At 42.3% G+C, this 17,065-nt stretch overlaps 2 protein-coding genes across 3 annotated transcripts; one reads left to right on the top strand and one right to left on the bottom strand.

Moving 5' to 3' along the window:
- The first annotated feature begins 8,526 nt into the window (after positions 1-8,526).
- si:ch211-248a14.8 lies at positions 8,527-10,037 on the top strand. The gene is made up of 2 exons (XM_034552400.1): positions 8,527-8,699; positions 8,782-10,037. The coding sequence occupies exons 1-2, from the start codon at positions 8,531-8,533 to the stop codon at positions 9,186-9,188; spliced, it is 576 nt and encodes a 191-aa protein (XP_034408291.1). The 5' UTR covers positions 8,527-8,530; the 3' UTR covers positions 9,189-10,037.
- Positions 10,038-10,360: 323 nt separating this feature from the next.
- On the bottom strand, positions 10,361-16,576 carry ecd (ecdysoneless homolog (Drosophila)). Of its 2 annotated transcripts, XM_034552008.1 has the most exons (14): positions 16,478-16,576; positions 16,154-16,368; positions 15,946-16,063; positions 15,702-15,789; positions 15,257-15,435; positions 14,710-14,902; positions 14,410-14,538; positions 14,155-14,280; positions 13,913-13,998; positions 12,763-12,866; positions 12,165-12,396; positions 11,772-11,839; positions 11,478-11,677; positions 10,361-11,346 (listed from the first exon to the last, which is right to left on the bottom strand). In XM_034552008.1, the coding sequence occupies exons 2-14, from the start codon at positions 16,350-16,352 to the stop codon at positions 11,119-11,121; spliced, it is 1,950 nt and encodes a 649-aa protein (XP_034407899.1). In that variant the 5' UTR covers positions 16,353-16,368; positions 16,478-16,576; the 3' UTR covers positions 10,361-11,118. The 2 variants fall into 2 exon arrangements, with proteins under 2 accessions (XP_034407899.1, XP_034407900.1); XM_034552009.1 differs by having other exon boundaries at positions 16,154-16,563.
- Between the last annotated feature and the right edge of the window lie 489 nt (positions 16,577-17,065).

Genomic DNA, 17,065 nt, shown 5'->3' with positions numbered 1-17,065 from the left:
GCTGTTCGAGGTTTTTAAGAGTCAAAAAAAAGTGTGTGCGTGACCAGCTAACGTCACATTTCTGCCACGTGTTGAAATTTGGCTTTTTTGATTTTTTTTTTAAAACTCTGATTATGTCCCCTAATTAAAAATCCCTTCTTTCTTTTTTCTTGTTTTACCATACAGTATATTCATTGACATACAGCTTTGACAAGGCACGTGTTGTGTGCCTTATATATTCAATAGCCCCATTCAAGCTAATGTTCTTTCTTGAAACTGCTTAACTTGGCCAAACAAACTTATGTTCCCCCATTTTCACCTGCCTTTCCTCTTCCTCTTCCTCTTCCTCCCACATTCCAGAAAATTCCTTCCTCCCAACCAAAAAGTGTGACTGGAGGGAGGGAATTCCTGCTAAATGCTACTGAGTTCAACAGGGTGGAGCCAAGCCTGTGTGTGTGTAGGGGTGTGTGTGTGTGTGTGTGAAAGAGAGAGACTGAGAAAGGCTGACTGTTAAGTTGACTGAAATACAACACATCTCAATGGCATGCCCTGTGTAAACTATAGAGAATGTATATGTCTGTGATAAACAAAGGCCATTTGCAAGCCTCCAGTCTGTTTTTAAATCCTTTTCAACATGAATAATGCCTCAGAATATTATATTATATATTATAATACCATCACGGCATGTAAAAGAATTGAAGAACAACAACCTTCTCATGTAAAACACGATAATTACACTTTATTAATGAATACTTTCTATCCATCAAGCAACATGTCACAACAGGGATTATATTATGCTGAGTTCACAAAATTAAACATCTCTATTATTATTATTATTATTGTTTTTATTGAGGCATAACACAAGAAACATTGCGTGTGGGATTTGATGGAGAAGCGAGATTAATGTCAAACTTGTGGAGGAAATACTTTTTCAATCGATTATCAACTGAGTTATAGGAAATGTCGGAAGCAATCCTTGACAGCCATCACTGTAATGTAATTCTACAAATAGTAAAATTCGAACTAAATATCATTTCTAAATATTTTATGTTTTATATTTAGATGAGAAAGAGATTTATCTCACTGGCTAATTTTTTCATTAATCCCAAAGCAAATTCCTGTGCCAGAGATTGCTCAAAACCCCCAATAATACAGAGTAACAAATATCAAGTGTATGAGAAGTAATAGTAGCACTAGTGCAAAATAGAAATAAAGATACATAAAGGACACAAGTAAACTGAAATAGAAAAGTTAAATTACTGTAACATAAAGCAGGAATACAAATAGAAAAAGTGTGTAAGAAGTAATACTAACACCAGTGCCTAATAGAATAACAATAAGATGAATACTAGGCATACGTAACTACCATTTATTTTCATACTAATAAAAAAATTCTGGCCCATCCACATTTTCCCAGCTAAACCACATTGTGAATCCGCAACTGGTCCAGTGTATCCTCCTCTCCATTCCCCTCCTCATCGGCGGATGTCGCTCAGGGAGGTGAGTTTGCTCCCAAACAGCAGCTCCTCGTAGATGAGCAGCTGACGCAGGAAGTTCACGTTGGGGGCCGAGCACGCCCTCCTCTCCTTCAACCAGCACAGGGCGTGAAGCAGTGACCAGCGCCGATGCTCCATGAGGAAGGCCAGCGTCAGTGCCGAGCTGCGACTCCTGCCGACACTGCAGTGGACGAGGACGCGGCCGGCGGGCTCGGCCCTCAGGGCCAAGTTGATGAACCTGGAGGCCAGCGGCAGTGCCTCCACCAGGTCCTGCTGGGCATCGTCGCTCAGACACAGCCTCAGGTAGCACAGCTTGTTGGGGAAAGCATCGGGCCAGTTGGCAGTGGCATTAACCACATGTGTGATCTGTAGATTCTCGATGATGCGGTAGTCAGAGGCCTGGGGGGCAGAGCCCTGATAGAGAGCTCCTTCCAGGATCTCTGAGGGGTAGATGGTGAGAGTGTGCCGCTCAGGTTCCAGCAGGACCATATGTGGTGTGCAGAGGAAAGGGTAGGAGGCCCGGAAGGCTGAAAATCCCCCCAGCAGGATGACGGGGTCCATTCCCAAACGACTGAGCTGAAAGAAACAGTGCAGGAGGTCTGGGGAGTCGGTCCTGGCCTTCACACTGCCCACTGAAATAGGAACAGAGGCGTATAGAAACAATGACAGCGAGAAGGAGTCAATGCAGATAGTCAGGCAGATGTCAACACAACTAAAGGTAGGCCTATACAGCACAGTGCTTTGAGCAAAATGCTGAGGTTAGCATGCTAACATGCTCATTGACAATGCTAACATGCTGAAGTTTAGCAGATATAATGTTTACTGTCGAGCATGTTAGCATCAAATAATTAGGAACATTTGAGACTGGTGGGAATGTTATAAGTTTCACCGGTAGTTGGTCATGAAACTAAATATTGACCTTTTGACCTGATGATTGATGAGTTGTCAACTCAAACTTGGTGGAGTGGGCGGATTCAAAGGTCTGGACCCAGGAAATTCATCAAGACGGTTCAGTCAAAGCCTAAGATGTCAGCTTGTTATCGGTGTCTGAATGTGCTTTGCTGACCTGGGCTGCATCCTTCTTCCGCATACAGCAGTATTATAGAATACTTCTGCAGTTCAATGCAGCTGATCAGACAACCCAGCACGGGGTGGATCACCGTCACAGCGGCCCGCGCCGTCACCACGTGGCTTTTCCTGTACCTAACACACACACATAAAGATGATGTATCATAACAAGCGACATCAGCTTCGCACAATGTTCTTCTAGGCAATAAATTCCATTAAAAGACACAAATTAGCCCATTTGTTCCTCCTGAAGGTAGAAAGGACAATAAATAAATAGATAAAAGGCAAAGTAATTGCTTAAAAACAGCTGCGCACTGTAGTTTTCAATAGTGCATTTGTTTAGGAACCATTTTCAGAAGCGGACTAATACACATTTGGTGCTCTGATGAGAATCTCCGGCAGCAGGACGGTGTATTTATGTGGGATTGACTTTAAAATAGGGAACATGTCGGACGGTGCAACAGCGTGGCTCAACGATGGACAACAATGGAGCCGTATGGCACAGAGCAACAAGTTACAGCATGTCAGGGATTGACAACACACACAATGCTTCTTAGTAGAATCAAGGGAACTAGTCCCTACATTATTTTGTGAGGTCACCTTATAGCTGAAAACAAGAACAAACTTTCCAGTATTGTGTTCATCAAATCAAGAAAAGCAGCAGCTATGCAAAGTAATGTAGTGCAATAAATACTTTCTTTGTGACGTTTTTGTTGAGACAGATTTGTGTTGCTTCAAAGCCGATAACGTGAGTCCAGATTGTGCTGCCGACCGGATGCGTTTCACTGTACAGTTGTTTGTTCATTGTGTCTGACTCACACACACACACACACAGTGCAGTCTACATGTGCAGCACCGACCTCTCTGTGCTGCGACAGTCCAGGATGAGGATATAGTACGGATCATAGAGGGCAGGCTGGCCCTCCTCTGCGCTCAGCAGGTTGAACACTTGATGTGAGGAGACATAGCCTCTCTCCACATACGCCGCTATTGGGCGAGCAGGAACCAACACCCTCTTTGGCTCACGCGCTGCTTGCAGGCAGAAGAAATACACAAATAGTACACCGTTTGTCTGCATGTGTACAGTGTGTGCAAACATCTTTGTGAAGTGAAGACAGTGAGAAGTTAGAAGTAGAAAATACTCCCGTTACCTTGGTTCTGAATAGGTAAGATGGAGGAATGGTCACTGCCCGTACTGTTGACCCCTCTGACACAGACGCTGCTCACTGTTTGGGATGTGTTGACAGGCTCTCTGGAGTTTCCCCTACGACTGTTGTTCATTCTGACACACGCACACAGAGACACACGCACACAGAGACACACGCACACAGAGACACACGCACACAGTGAAGAGCAATCTAAGTCCAGTAATGCAGCAACGTCATCGGAGACCGAACACACAACCAATTTAAGACGACTCACCAACAACGCACTGTTTTTGTTTCTCACAATTAAAAACAAACAAACAGCATGTCTCTTTACCTGGACAGTAGTACGCCCATCTCGTTTAAGTCATTTGGCAGATGCATCCGCTGTTCCCAGCAGGCCCTCATTAGAATAACATGCTAAACAAAAACAAAAAACAAAGAGATGCTGTTAAACACATGGAAAATGATTATCTCCAAAAGCCCAACAGGGTGTCAAAAGATTAGAAAAAAACCCACGTTGCACTTTTTTCCTGTAGCTGTGATTGTTACTGCGCGTCGCTTCAGCCTTGCCCTTAAATTAGCTGGTAGTCTAGGAAACACAGTGCTGGTTAAGTGCTCTAAAGAGCAACACGGTAGCTGGCTGTGACAGGTGATAGATGAGAGACCTGGAAAGTCAGTTCTCACACAAAGGAAGTCCCAATAAATGCAGGACACTGTTTTAAGTTAAGTCAACAACACACAAAGACTACGCTAGTATTTGGACAACAAAAGAAAGAAGATGAAAGAATACATGGGGCTACATAAAGGGTAACACCAGGCTACAAAGTCGGGACTGTAATGTCCATATGAATGGTTAATACACCTTGGCAAGAGTAAATGTGATTTGGGGGTTGCTACATGAAAACATTAAGTTGATCAATCGTATTCTTTGTTTCCAAATAGCTTGCATTTTGTCAAGATCAGAGCATCCTTCAATAAAATGGTGTATTCACAAGCGTGCAAAAAGACACATTCATTCAACAGCTTACTTACTATTTCAGAAAACATATTTTCAGAAACATATATCAAACCGACTTATTTTAGAAGTTCATTTTGTTGATTTAATCACCCCCAAAACACGGTTGTCTTGTTTTAATGATCATTTGCATTCTTAAAAACCTGCTTCCAAATCTTCGTGAGATGAGAAGAAGGCCAACCATCATCAAAACAGAGTATGACTGCCCCCTGCTGGGCGACCTGGTCTACACGTTGTGAACAGTCAGGGAAGGACTTATTCAAGTACAAGTACGTGCATATATCAACGTGCTTCAGTCACTACAGTGTGTTGCACCCTCTCAGCCTCGTGAGTCTCACGGAGTCCACGATGCCAGCGAATCCCGACAGAGGCGGAGAACAGCGGCAGTGTATCTCTCATCAGCAGCATCTCAATAAACCTACACATCTATTATTACGGGGACACTCCTCTCACGAGGAGGCTGTTTTTATCTGTCACTATCACACGCGATGTGTTAGATAGTGTATGTGATGGACTCCCATGTGCGTCTCGGTAGAAGCAGATGCACTTTTAATAGCTGGTGGTCTTTTAAACCGAGCAGGAGGACCAAAGTCCATCAGGAGCCACACAGCCAGAGAGGTGCGTGTCCCCATCAGAGAGAGGCTCACTCGGCAGAGTGCCCCGAGACCAAAGTGGATTTATAATATTATGATAAGCGTCTTTATTATTATTTGTAGAGCAGCATCAGAGGGATATGCTTGGAGTTTGAGGATGAAATACGGATTCATGACGGATTTCAAAAGGTGAGAAGAGCTCATGAGTCTATCGCGCTTTTCTTTTTCCTGCTTGCAAATAGTGCAAAAGAACATATAACACGGTCTTTTCTGAAAACACCTTTTTCTTTTCAAAGCGGCGGTTAAGCTGGTATTGCCTTTGTGTTATGGTTTTTTTACCCGATGTTATTATTACGATACTTTTTTAACCTAAAAAAATGTCTGTAACAAAAAATACTATACTATTTACTGTATATAGCTTTAATATTATACACATTAAAACGAATGTGTAACTTTTGACAAAGAGCATTGGAAATGGTGCTTCCGTTTGGCGAAAAACAGATACTTCCATCAATAAAACAGACTTAAAAATGACATATTAAAAAAGGAAATGATGTTATGAATGAGTAGCATGGAGAGAAACCTAATTAAAACACCTACAACCAAATAAAAAGCCAGGAGCTGTTTTAGCTGGTAATGCTGTAGATTTAGTCCTGGATATAGAATACATTTATGTTTATAATAGTTTTAGAGATCACCTGTGATTAGTTATTATAGCACAGCTGCAGTATGAGGAAGAGACAGCTAATGGTTAACCCAAGTGATTAGTCCTGTTCTTTGGAGGACAAATTGATTGCCTCCCTTGTAATGTTACATTCATGAGAACTTCTCTTTTCCCTACACAGCAACATCTGCACAGAGTGATGTATATAGGCAAAAGGTAATCCAACTGGTTTTTGTTCATACATCATATCTATTTGAATATTTCTGGTATTCTGGGAACCACGCAGGCAAATGATAAAGCAAATGTTGTAGCTGCAGTTTACTAGTGTTTGTTTTTGTTACATCAAATATTTAAACCTGTCATACAACCTGGCATCCAAACAGAGATAAGCAGAGATAAAGCACAAACTGGTTTTGAATTTTTTCTTGTTTGAATTTGTTTTTGTTTTTTATCTCAGTAAAATTCACATAAATGCTATTCTCACCCAACCACATTCACAGCGGTGCCATTGTTATTATGTGACGTTTACACTGAGTTCCCCCGTGTACAGTTCAGGGACGTGGAGGAGTGGGTGGTGTGCCTCATCGTCCACAAGCCTTTCGTCTCACCGTGCGCTGAAGGCCCTGCTTCCCACCCTGTGCCTGGCGCTGGTGGTGGTGTACGGCCTCGCCGACAAGCTCAGGAGCTTTGTGTCCAGCGTCTTCATCCCACAGTACCACTTCCCATACGCAGTGGCGCTCGCCTTCGCCCAGGTTGGTGCGCCCTGTCTGGCTGGTTTCTAAGGATGATTCACATTTTATTCTGAATTAATCACTCAAATATGGAGGCACTCTTTGTCTAACCACCTGCACCTATGTGTGTTTTAATAATTATTTGAAAGAGTACTGTATACACAGAGTATTGTGTACCATGGCCCGGGTATTTGTGTGCCATGGCCCGGGTATTTTAGCATACTACGATTACAAAGAAAGTATGCGTTTACTACTACTACTACTACTAATAAAAATAATGTGTCATTTATTAACAATGTGTGAAAGAAAAATCACAATTCTTCTATTGGATTGTTGTTAATCATTGGGGCAATGAAGGGTCGGCTGCAGGCTGTGTGTGTGTGTGTGTGTGTGTGTGTGTGTGTGTGGTTTGAAGGACACATCGTGTTGTTGGTGGGCAGTGACAGAGTCCAGTGTTGATTAACAGTTAGGACCCGAGATGTTTAACCAAACATCTGCACAAAGGGGCCGAGACGTAAATGTGGCCCCATCCGAAGGTTGAGACCAGCTAAAGACTTTGTGAATGAGTCACGTCAGTGATCAGACTGACCTTGACTGTAAACATACATTAACTGTGCATATCAGGTAAATGTAGTGCTTTAAAATTATGTATTTATATTATTTGTATTATTCAAGTACAAAATTAGAACAATATATTTGTAATAAACAATATGTCACGTATAAATAAATAGATAAATGATAAAGAATAATAGTGAATCAAATTATAATAATAACATAGTCAGTAAAAAAAGGGTGTGGATGCCTATTACCCCTTTACCTTTGCATGGTGTATCTATAGAGGGTCAACAAAGCCACACACCAGTGGTTTACGAGTTCTTATCCAGTGTTTACAGGGTTTATAAACACTGGATGGCACTAGTCCATGGGTTACAGTGTATTTACGACACGGCCAGTGAATCACAGGAGTTGGATGGATATATTCTACTTCACATTCCGGCTATTTGTGTTTATGTTTTGATCATGAAACATACATCAAAACAATAGGATGTGAAGGAATATGTGGCGGCACTTTTCTTTCATTCTAAAATACGCATCAAGCTGTTTTCTAATTCATTATATGTACTAAAACACAATACATTGATAAATGTATAGAAAACAGATTATACATAGATTAGGGCTGCACATATTATTATTATCAATCAATCAACAGATTCTTATTTTTACGAGTTATTGATTGATTAATTAGTCTGTAAATTGTAAGTGCTGATGTATAATTGATGATTTGTCGTACAAAACCCAAATATATTCAATTTAGAGTTATAGAATGGGGCTTGCAAATGTTTGCCATAATTCTCTTGATAAATTACATAAATAAGTGATTGATTCCAAATAAATGGTGCTCATTTATTTCATAGGATTTATTTAGCTTATCCCAAAACATAAATAAAAGAGAAGGCCTGTAGGTTTGATACAAGTTGTGGTGATTCTGGGGCCTTTATCTGGAGAAAACTTAGTTTTATTAATCAATACAGATTTTCACTCCCAGCAGTCTGCTCAAATATAAAAAAAATGATTGTCAAACTTCTATTTAGCATCTAACTAGCTGCTTCATTTCAGTAGTTAAATACTTCTGCCTTCTATTTGAGTCTTTAGTGCTTTGTGGTTTTTATAGATACTGTAACTATATATTTACATCTCTTCCAGGTTGTGGTCTCTATCTTAGCCTTAAATCTCCTCCATGTCCTGAATCTGGTGCCTCTGAGGCGTTACTCCAGGTCCCTGGGGGAGAAGATGCTGGTGCCTTCCATCTGTAACAGCATCCATGCTGTGCTGGCCATGTGGGCCAAGGCCAACACCTCCAATGTCGGCCTGTTCCCTCTCCTCCTGCCTCTGTTGCCCGTGGCAACTCTGGGTTTCAGTTTCTCTCAGAAGCTGGCATCCTCTCCATCCCTCCACATCTCGGCTCCGATTTCCCTCCTCGGCGGGACTTCTTTCGTCGTCACAGGTAAAAAGTTGAGATGTTATTTTCGAGTGGAAACTGAAGGTTCTTTGCCTCCATTTAACCGTCTCCCTCTTCCTCTCTGCAGCCTCCCAGGGTCTGTCAGGTGTTGGGTTTCTGGAGTACATGTATGCACCTCTGGCTTTAATCCTCCACAGTCTGTCTCTGACTTGTCTGGCCAAAGTGTTCGAGGCCGAGCGCCGCTGCCCCCCCGAGGCCCAATCCTCCATCTTTGACATCTACTACACCCAGCTGGTCAACCAGAGCGGCGTGCTGGGCCTCCTGTGGCTGCTGCACCCGCAGAGTCCCTGGCAGGTGTTGAGTCGCAGCAGCTGGCAAAGCCTGCTCTTCCACGGATACCTGCTCGCTATTCTGCTGCTGGGTACGGTGCTAGACTTCCTGGTCGGTGTGTCGGCTCTGTGCGTCTCCCCGTTCGCTGCTGCGCTGCTGCACTCAGCGAGGCAGCTGGTGCAGCCGCTCCTCCAGCTTCTGTAGTTTCACTCGAAAAGGTGGCCGATCGATGACCCCGGTGTCATTTTGTTCTCTGGGGACTGGCCCGCCCGTCCTCTGGTGGTCGTGCCCTGACGTTACGTCGGTGATGTCTGTGTGACTTTGTTTACGGGTATTTTAAGCCTAACCATATATTGTTGCCTAAAACCTAAGCTATGTGCACCAGGAAGTGACGCAAAGGGGTCTGACAAAGCGTCAGAATGAGAAATAGTTGGAAACTGAAGGTACATCATGGTTTTTCCTCCGTTCCCAATAACACAACCTGGACTAATGAGAGTAAACACAATAGAATATTGGAAACACATAACAGGTCAAGAATGTACTTTATCAAGACACCATTGCAATACTTTTGCAATATGTACTCCATATGCTCTTTATACATGCATCTATATACTATAGTGTCACTTCTGCTGATGCTTGTACTGTGCAATAACTTTGGAGGACTTTTGTAGTGAAATATTTTCACAATTGATGACGTCCGAGGACTGAAACAACTGTTCCTGATCTGTACAGGACGCACATCACCAATGATCACCCTGTTCCAGTTAGGTAAAGAACATTAGGGACTTATTTAAAACAATGAAAGACAGACTGCGGTCTTAATGGGAGACCAGCCGCTCCTAAATCAGCGACAATAAAACAAGTCAGCCAATCAGCAGCCCGAGTCCGACACACGCTTTCTTTTAGAGCTGAACCAAATATTAACACGCATCTGTTTTATGTCTATTCACAAAAACCTCTGAGGAGCTATTTTTGTTACATCTTTGATAAGTGTTTGTGACAGTGCACAAAGCTCCACTGTCACAGTATTTAAGATTAACGTGTGTATTTGTACTGGAGACAGACTATTGAACATGTTTAATGCGTTCCCTTAACGGTGTTAAACATTTAAACTCAGATCCTTGACTGAATTACTGTTTAACCAGAGGTGTGTAGACATTGTTGCCCTTAAATGAATCTCACTGGTAATGTTGGTCAGATGAGAAGGGAAAGAGTTAAATCTCTTGGGAGTCTACTTTAAGTTATTACCAGAAGCTTAGTTGTCTTAATTTAAGAAGATGCTTTTACTTTGAACCAATTACCTCCCCCAAACTGTATTATATTTAAATATATAAAATTATATATTGTATGCTAATAAAGAATCTGTATACATTTAATAAACTGAAATGAGACTTTTATTTCAAAAAATATTTATTGTTTCTAAGTGCTGTTAAAAAACAAACTAACCATTGATTTCTTTTAAAAAGGAAATTGTTCACCTTTATCTGATGACGCAAAGATGAGGAGAGACTGGAAATTGTAAGAGAAAGAGGGTTGACATGCAACTCAGGTCCCACATCTGGAATAGAACTGGAGACGTGTAAGTTATACGGCATGCCCTGTTCCCCAAATTAATCTCCAACTAAACTGTAAACAAGACTGTCAGAGACTTAGTTTGTTTGCTTAAGGAACGTGAATTAAAACTCCACATGAAGATTCATGGCCAAACCGACATACAATCGGTATTCATACTACAACCAAAACTGAAGATGAACACATTTATTTTCACGCTGCCATGAACGTGTCCCAATCATACATAATGGATGGGGACACCCTAAAAATGGTAGAACTGTAAACTACGTACAAGGCAGGTTTAATTCCTTTTTGCTTTTGTTTTATGATGTAGCAAAAGCACCCAACTTGTTGTTCATGCAGTTTTACAGCGCACACACACACACACACACACACACACACACACACACACCTCGTGAGAAACATTGAATGTAAACCGTTTGTTTTCAATAAAAGCTCTCCAGGACATCTTCGACATCCATGAGCGCTTTGTATTGTCAATGTGAGTGAAGGCAAACCACTTCGAGGGAAGCCTCGTCCACTGCAGATGCTCATCCTCCTAGCGCAGTCCGCTTCTGGTCCTTTACGAGGGGTCAGAGTTGGGTGGTAGGTGGATACCAAGACTCTGCAGCAGGTTGGAAGCCGGTCCGGCCAGACCCGACTGGCAGCTGAGAGACTCCAGCAGGTTTGCGACCAGATTCAGGTCGACGTCCAGAGGCTGGATCTCCTCCTCCGTCTCTTCCCTCTCCTCTCCATGGAGAGGAGCAGAGGCATGAGGGGAGCCATTGCCCAAGCCCGCATTGTTGTAATTCTGAAGAAAGGACACAAATAGTCGCATAACTAGATTCAGGATGATACACAAGCATTATATCACGTTTTGAAAATGAATCATATTTCAAGGTTGAGGTTGAACATATGCTGATATGTAATTCTATAATTTACCGTCAGATTGAAGCTTTGTCCTATATTAGTGCTCATCAGCTCCTGATCCATTTGATCCATGTATTTCCTAAGACCGTCCAAAGATTCTGTCCCGTTCATCTCTGTGTGACCTTCTTTCTCTTCCTCATCGCCCTCATCGCCATCTTCTTCCTCTTCATCATCGTCAAGATCATCTGAATCTAGCTCTTCTTCTTTGCTTCCTACGAAATAAAAATAAAATCAGACGGAAGACGTGGAAACTTTCTGCAAGTTATTTTGACATCTCGTTTCACATCTTTCAGAACGTCAACATACCGAGTAGTCGGTCCAGTGCGTTGGCCATGGAGTCAGGCTCAAAACTAAAAGGCTGAGTTGAACTGCTCCTGGAATACAAAGAAACACTATGTGAAACCTGAACTGAAACACTTCTGGTGGGACAGTGCATTTTGAATACATTAACCAGACAGGCTACAATGTGCATGCACTAACATCTGGAGCCCACATGGACCATGAAGAGATAACAATGCATGTGTAACATCCATTGACTACTCCCGACATGCGTTTTCTGTCCATTCACTTTTAGTATCCCATCAAGAATAAAACACATAAATGATCCAAAATCATTTTATTCATTGACCCAAATGGGCCTTTGATGATCTTGGTTTAATATTGTCAAAATCCATCTGGTGTACAGAGCGTCAGTCTCACCAGGGAAGTTCAGCACCCTCATGCGACGACATGGCGTTGAGGAAGTTCTTCATCCCTTGACTGACTGCTACCAGGCTGAAACCGGCCTCCTCTTCCTTCTTGTCATCCTCCGTCTCCTTCCTCCTCTCCTCTGCACCCCCGACATTCTGTTTGCCAACATCAGCTCTGCCTCCACTCCTCTCCTGCAACAGACGCTCCAAATCCTGAGTTGTGATATCCAGCCAGCTGTCACCTGGAGATGGACACAAAGAAAACGTAATTATGGGAAATGCTCTAAAGTGAGAGAGGGTAGAGAATGGAGGATGCATACCAAAAGGACAGAAACTTAAAAAAGGATTCTACAGGAGGCATAAAATCCCAGGTGGCCGAGATAATGGCCATAACCTTTCTAGCAATGTCATAGAAGCTATACTTTAGTAAGTTAGTACAATCTCCACAAGCAAACATTACCCAATATACTGAATATGTAGGTCAACCGTTTCTATGGTCAGACAATTTGGTACTTTAGAAAAATGCACTCTTAAAGGATGCATCTTCAAACTTGTACAAATTATTTCCCAGAGGGTTTTTATAATTCAAAAGACAGATTTTTACTCACTGTCCTCTTGGGGGAGCTGTGACTCTTGTTTCTTCAGCTCCTCCAAGTTGATCGGACTGCATCTGTGCAGCAGCTGGAGAACCTCCTCCCCCGGGGACCAAGCACTGAGACACAAAACGAAGATTCAGGCAGACACACTTAGATTTCACACGCAGGCATATTCACCCTGTGTCCGTACAGGCACATACATATTCACTCTGTGTCCGTACAGGCACATACATATTCACTCTGTGTCCGTACAGGCACATACATATTCACCCTGTGTCCATACAGGCACATACATATTCACCCTGTGTCCATACAGGCACATACATATTCACTCTGTGTCCGTACAGGCACATACATATTCACTCTGTGTCCGTACAGGCACATACATATTCACCCTGTGTACTGTTAGGTTGTAGTGGATTTTATATATATTTGCACATGTAGATAAGAGAAGTTTATGTTTTAAATTAATACATAAAGGAAGATATGATAATTAATTTGGGATATTATGAGGAATATTCTGGAGGAATGTATTATGAAACATAAGAGAGGATCACTGTTTTATTATTCTGTTTTAATGACAAATGTAATGATTAACTGTATGATGCATGAGAATGAATGAATGTTTTATTGTTTAGACAATAGTTAAAATGGATGCCGATTGAAACCTAATGTGTTGCTTTTATTCGGAAGGCAGGATAATAGGGTTTTATTGTGAAGGGGAACTTCCTGTCCTTGACCGGAAGAGTGAGCTTTGACCTCGCCTGTTTACTAATTGGCGTAGCGAACAGAATGGCGGCATCCTTTGAACTGACCAATGGAACTAACCTTTAGGTGTGAATTCATTTGCATGACCATACTAATAGCCGAGCATTTGTTCTGGGGACATGGTTCTACTGGTCTGGAGACTCGAGACAGCCCCGGTCTGTGGCTCCCTGGGAGCTGCACTCCGTCTGTGGAGAGTTCCTCCTTTCTGGCCCCACGATCGTGAACGCTACATGAGTATTATCTTTGCCATTAAATATTGTTAAACTTTAACTCGAATCCTGAATTTCCTGCGGCCACGGGACCCGGAGCTTTGAACACGAATCTTACAGTACGTACAGGCACATACATATTCACTCTGTGTCCATACACGCGCATGTACAGCCACAGCCCTCACCTTGACTTTGAGGCGACGCACTGTTTGAAGAAGTTTTCCGCAGATCTGGTCAGTTCCCTGTAATGAGCCGAACCTTCCAGTTCTTCCTGCATTTGACAACAACAAAGTTATCTTTCCATAGATGGTAAATGTATATTACATGTTTAAGAATGTATGCTTTTATGCCTCAACCTAATATTACAGGTGTGTGTTAAGGTAGCTACTATTCCTCTCGACCTCAACATTCAAAAAGTGCCACTAACCCGAAAGTAGCTGTTTCTTCTCAGACTGTCCATGAAGCCTTTCCACTGAGGGTTACAACTGACAGGAGCATCGGGCTCTGATGATGGCAGCCTGCACTTCGAGCACAGGATCTCAAAGCCATGGGCCTGGGTGTGAAATGACAGAGAAACAGACATATAAATCACTAAAGGGCCGCCTTGCATTCTACCAAATTAATACATTTATGAACCCAAAAGACACATCAGAATATAGAGGAAACACAGCTGATGGCTCACCAGTTTCATGCCGAGCTCATGGGATTTGTACTGGGGATGAAGGGGAGGAGGCAGGGTGAAGCCGCTCCTTCTGTCTGGAGAGAACTGTTGCTGCTGCAGCTGGGCGTACAGGCAACGGGTGAATGTCACCTGGAAATGCATACAGTACACGGTTTGTATAAACGTTATGAAGACAGTCAACCAAAGCTGAACATACAACACAAACGGTGATTACAGTAAACAAAATAGAAGTATTTTCTTGAAATAATTCCCTTTCTTTGGAAAAAAACGCTGTAATTACGAATCTTTAAGTCCGTTTACCGAGGCGAGGACTCTTGTGTCAGGAGGGAAGGTCTTGAAACTGCGACACGCCTGCAGATCTACCGGATCGCGCAGGTAGAACGCCGACACTGCAGGGGCGACCAGGTCTGGTCGTTGTGCCAACACCGTGGCGATACCTGAAGGTATGAAACAGTGGGCACGGTGGAGGCCACTTTCAATCTTCTCTGGGTATCTAAGTGGAGAGTAGAGATTGATTTGCTTTTGTGTGTGTTGCATGTACAGTACCTGGTGGCACCTTTGGCATTTATTAATTAATCAACCGACATAAAACATTTATGAGGCCGTTAACAAGCCAGCCGCTAATGCAGGCGTTTGATCATGTTTGTACTGAAGAGGTATCAAACACTGATTCTGCAGCTTGAAAAATTGGATACTGACATTTTGCTTTTTTCCTCTTTACTGTAAAAATAGGTCATGAAGGTTAGCGCATACATACTGACAAGTGTATAAACTTGTCAATGGCGTTGAATTTGCAACACATTTGTGTCTCAAAATTAGAGTTTAACACAGGGAGACATCCTCTCACCCGTCTAATCGCTTCCTAAGGGCTGAACAGATCTTGGGGCTCGCCTGACAGGCCTCTGGGTGGGTGGAGAGCAGTACGATAGCTTGTGCCACACTTGGAACCACATCTTTTGAGACCCCCACTGGACTGGATTTGGAGGGACACGGCAGAATATGCAACTCTCCCCTATAGAGGAAGACCTGCAAAGAGAATTAGTGAAACAATTAAAAGGTTGTACACTTCAGGTAAATACAGATAAGTTCTACATGTTTTGTTGCGTTACCTACAAATGTGATTATTATTATTATTTACAAATCAGACCAAAAGGTTTCAAGTCATGGTTTCAAATAACTGAAAACCAAGGTGAGCTATCAATCAACACATTAAAGGTAAGTGTTGCGACATGGTTTGTACTTAAAAGGCTAAGTGTGAAATATAAAAAAAAGACCTCATGTGTTTGACTCACCCTGTTTTCACTGGTGTCTGGACTCAGCCACTTGGGAAGATACTCTGCTGCTTCAATCAGAAGAAACTCTCCATCGTTGTCCTCAACCCTTCACACACAAACACAAAATGGAAGTTAGAAGCAGCGGATCAAACGACAAACAACTGATACAGATCCCTTATTATGCACTGTAATATGGAAATGAAATCATTTGATATGTATTCTTTATTTTAAAAAGGGTAACTCGGAGCACATTTAGTCTCACCTGGCTACGAGCTCTGGGAAGGCCTCTGTGATTTGTTGCAAGAGATATACAACAAACCACTCGTCCTCCACATTGTCCCCAAACTGAGTGCTACCTCCAATGTGAGCCGGTACACCACCTGTCAATACAACACATGAATGTATATAGATCATTGTGGGAACCAATATTTGAATAAATTCATCTCTGGGAGGTGCTGACAACACAATACCTTTCTCAGGATGATACTTGAGGTTGAATGACTGATGCTGCCAGATGTATCGTATCAGGAGTGAGGCAACCTTCGCCAGGATCTCATCTACTAGATGTGAGATATGTTCCTCGGTCTGCTGCGCACCGTCTGTCTGGATCCAGAAGAGTTTGTACTGAACCATGTCTTCCTGAATCACCCTCCTCTGCAGGCCGTCCATTGTAGTGTTTCAATGACTGACCAAATAAAAAGTAGAAGAGACGTATTCACGTTTAGTAAAGGCCGACGTTAGGTAACAGCTAACCGCAAACGATTTATTACAGCACAATCTCTTTAAAGTCGTACCTTGTTTTGTTTCTAAATGTGAAAGCTAGACTAAAATGTTCTCATTTCTCCTGACGTTGCTAGCACGCCGTCTGTCACTGTTTGGGTCCGACTGTGAACTCCACCCGACTACCACAAGCGTGTGACGAACATCAGTTCCTACACTTTAACTTATTTCCGCTGCCCTACCGATAACATACTCCAACAAGTGTACATCAAAAATAAAACAGACTACTACTGAAGTTAATGAAAATGCAACGATTAATTATGTAATTCGCATTTTATGTTCAGTCGAATTCAGTCAAAAAATACAGAAATAATATGTTTGTTCGTTTTCGAAACGGAAAAGCACAACCCGTTTTTCGTTTTTTATCGCCTGAATCCCAAAATTAAGATAAACTGTTTTTGCAAATCCTTTTATTATTTTCTTTGGAAGAGAGACGCAAAGCAGGACAGGTGGCCCGGATAATGATCAAATACACAGGTAAATGTAACTAAATATATGGTTTAAATACACTTATACTTCTATCTACTGGTGGAAAGAGGCAACACTTTTACTCGGCGTCTCCTCATCGAGGCTGTGCTCTGCGTTCACTCAAGAAACAGCAC

Source organism: Cyclopterus lumpus, chromosome 15 (genome assembly GCF_009769545.1).
Source record: "Cyclopterus lumpus isolate fCycLum1 chromosome 15, fCycLum1.pri, whole genome shotgun sequence".
Classification (NCBI taxonomy): domain Eukaryota; kingdom Metazoa; phylum Chordata; class Actinopteri; order Perciformes; family Cyclopteridae; genus Cyclopterus; species Cyclopterus lumpus.
This window is presented reverse-complemented; position numbering and strand designations above follow the sequence as displayed.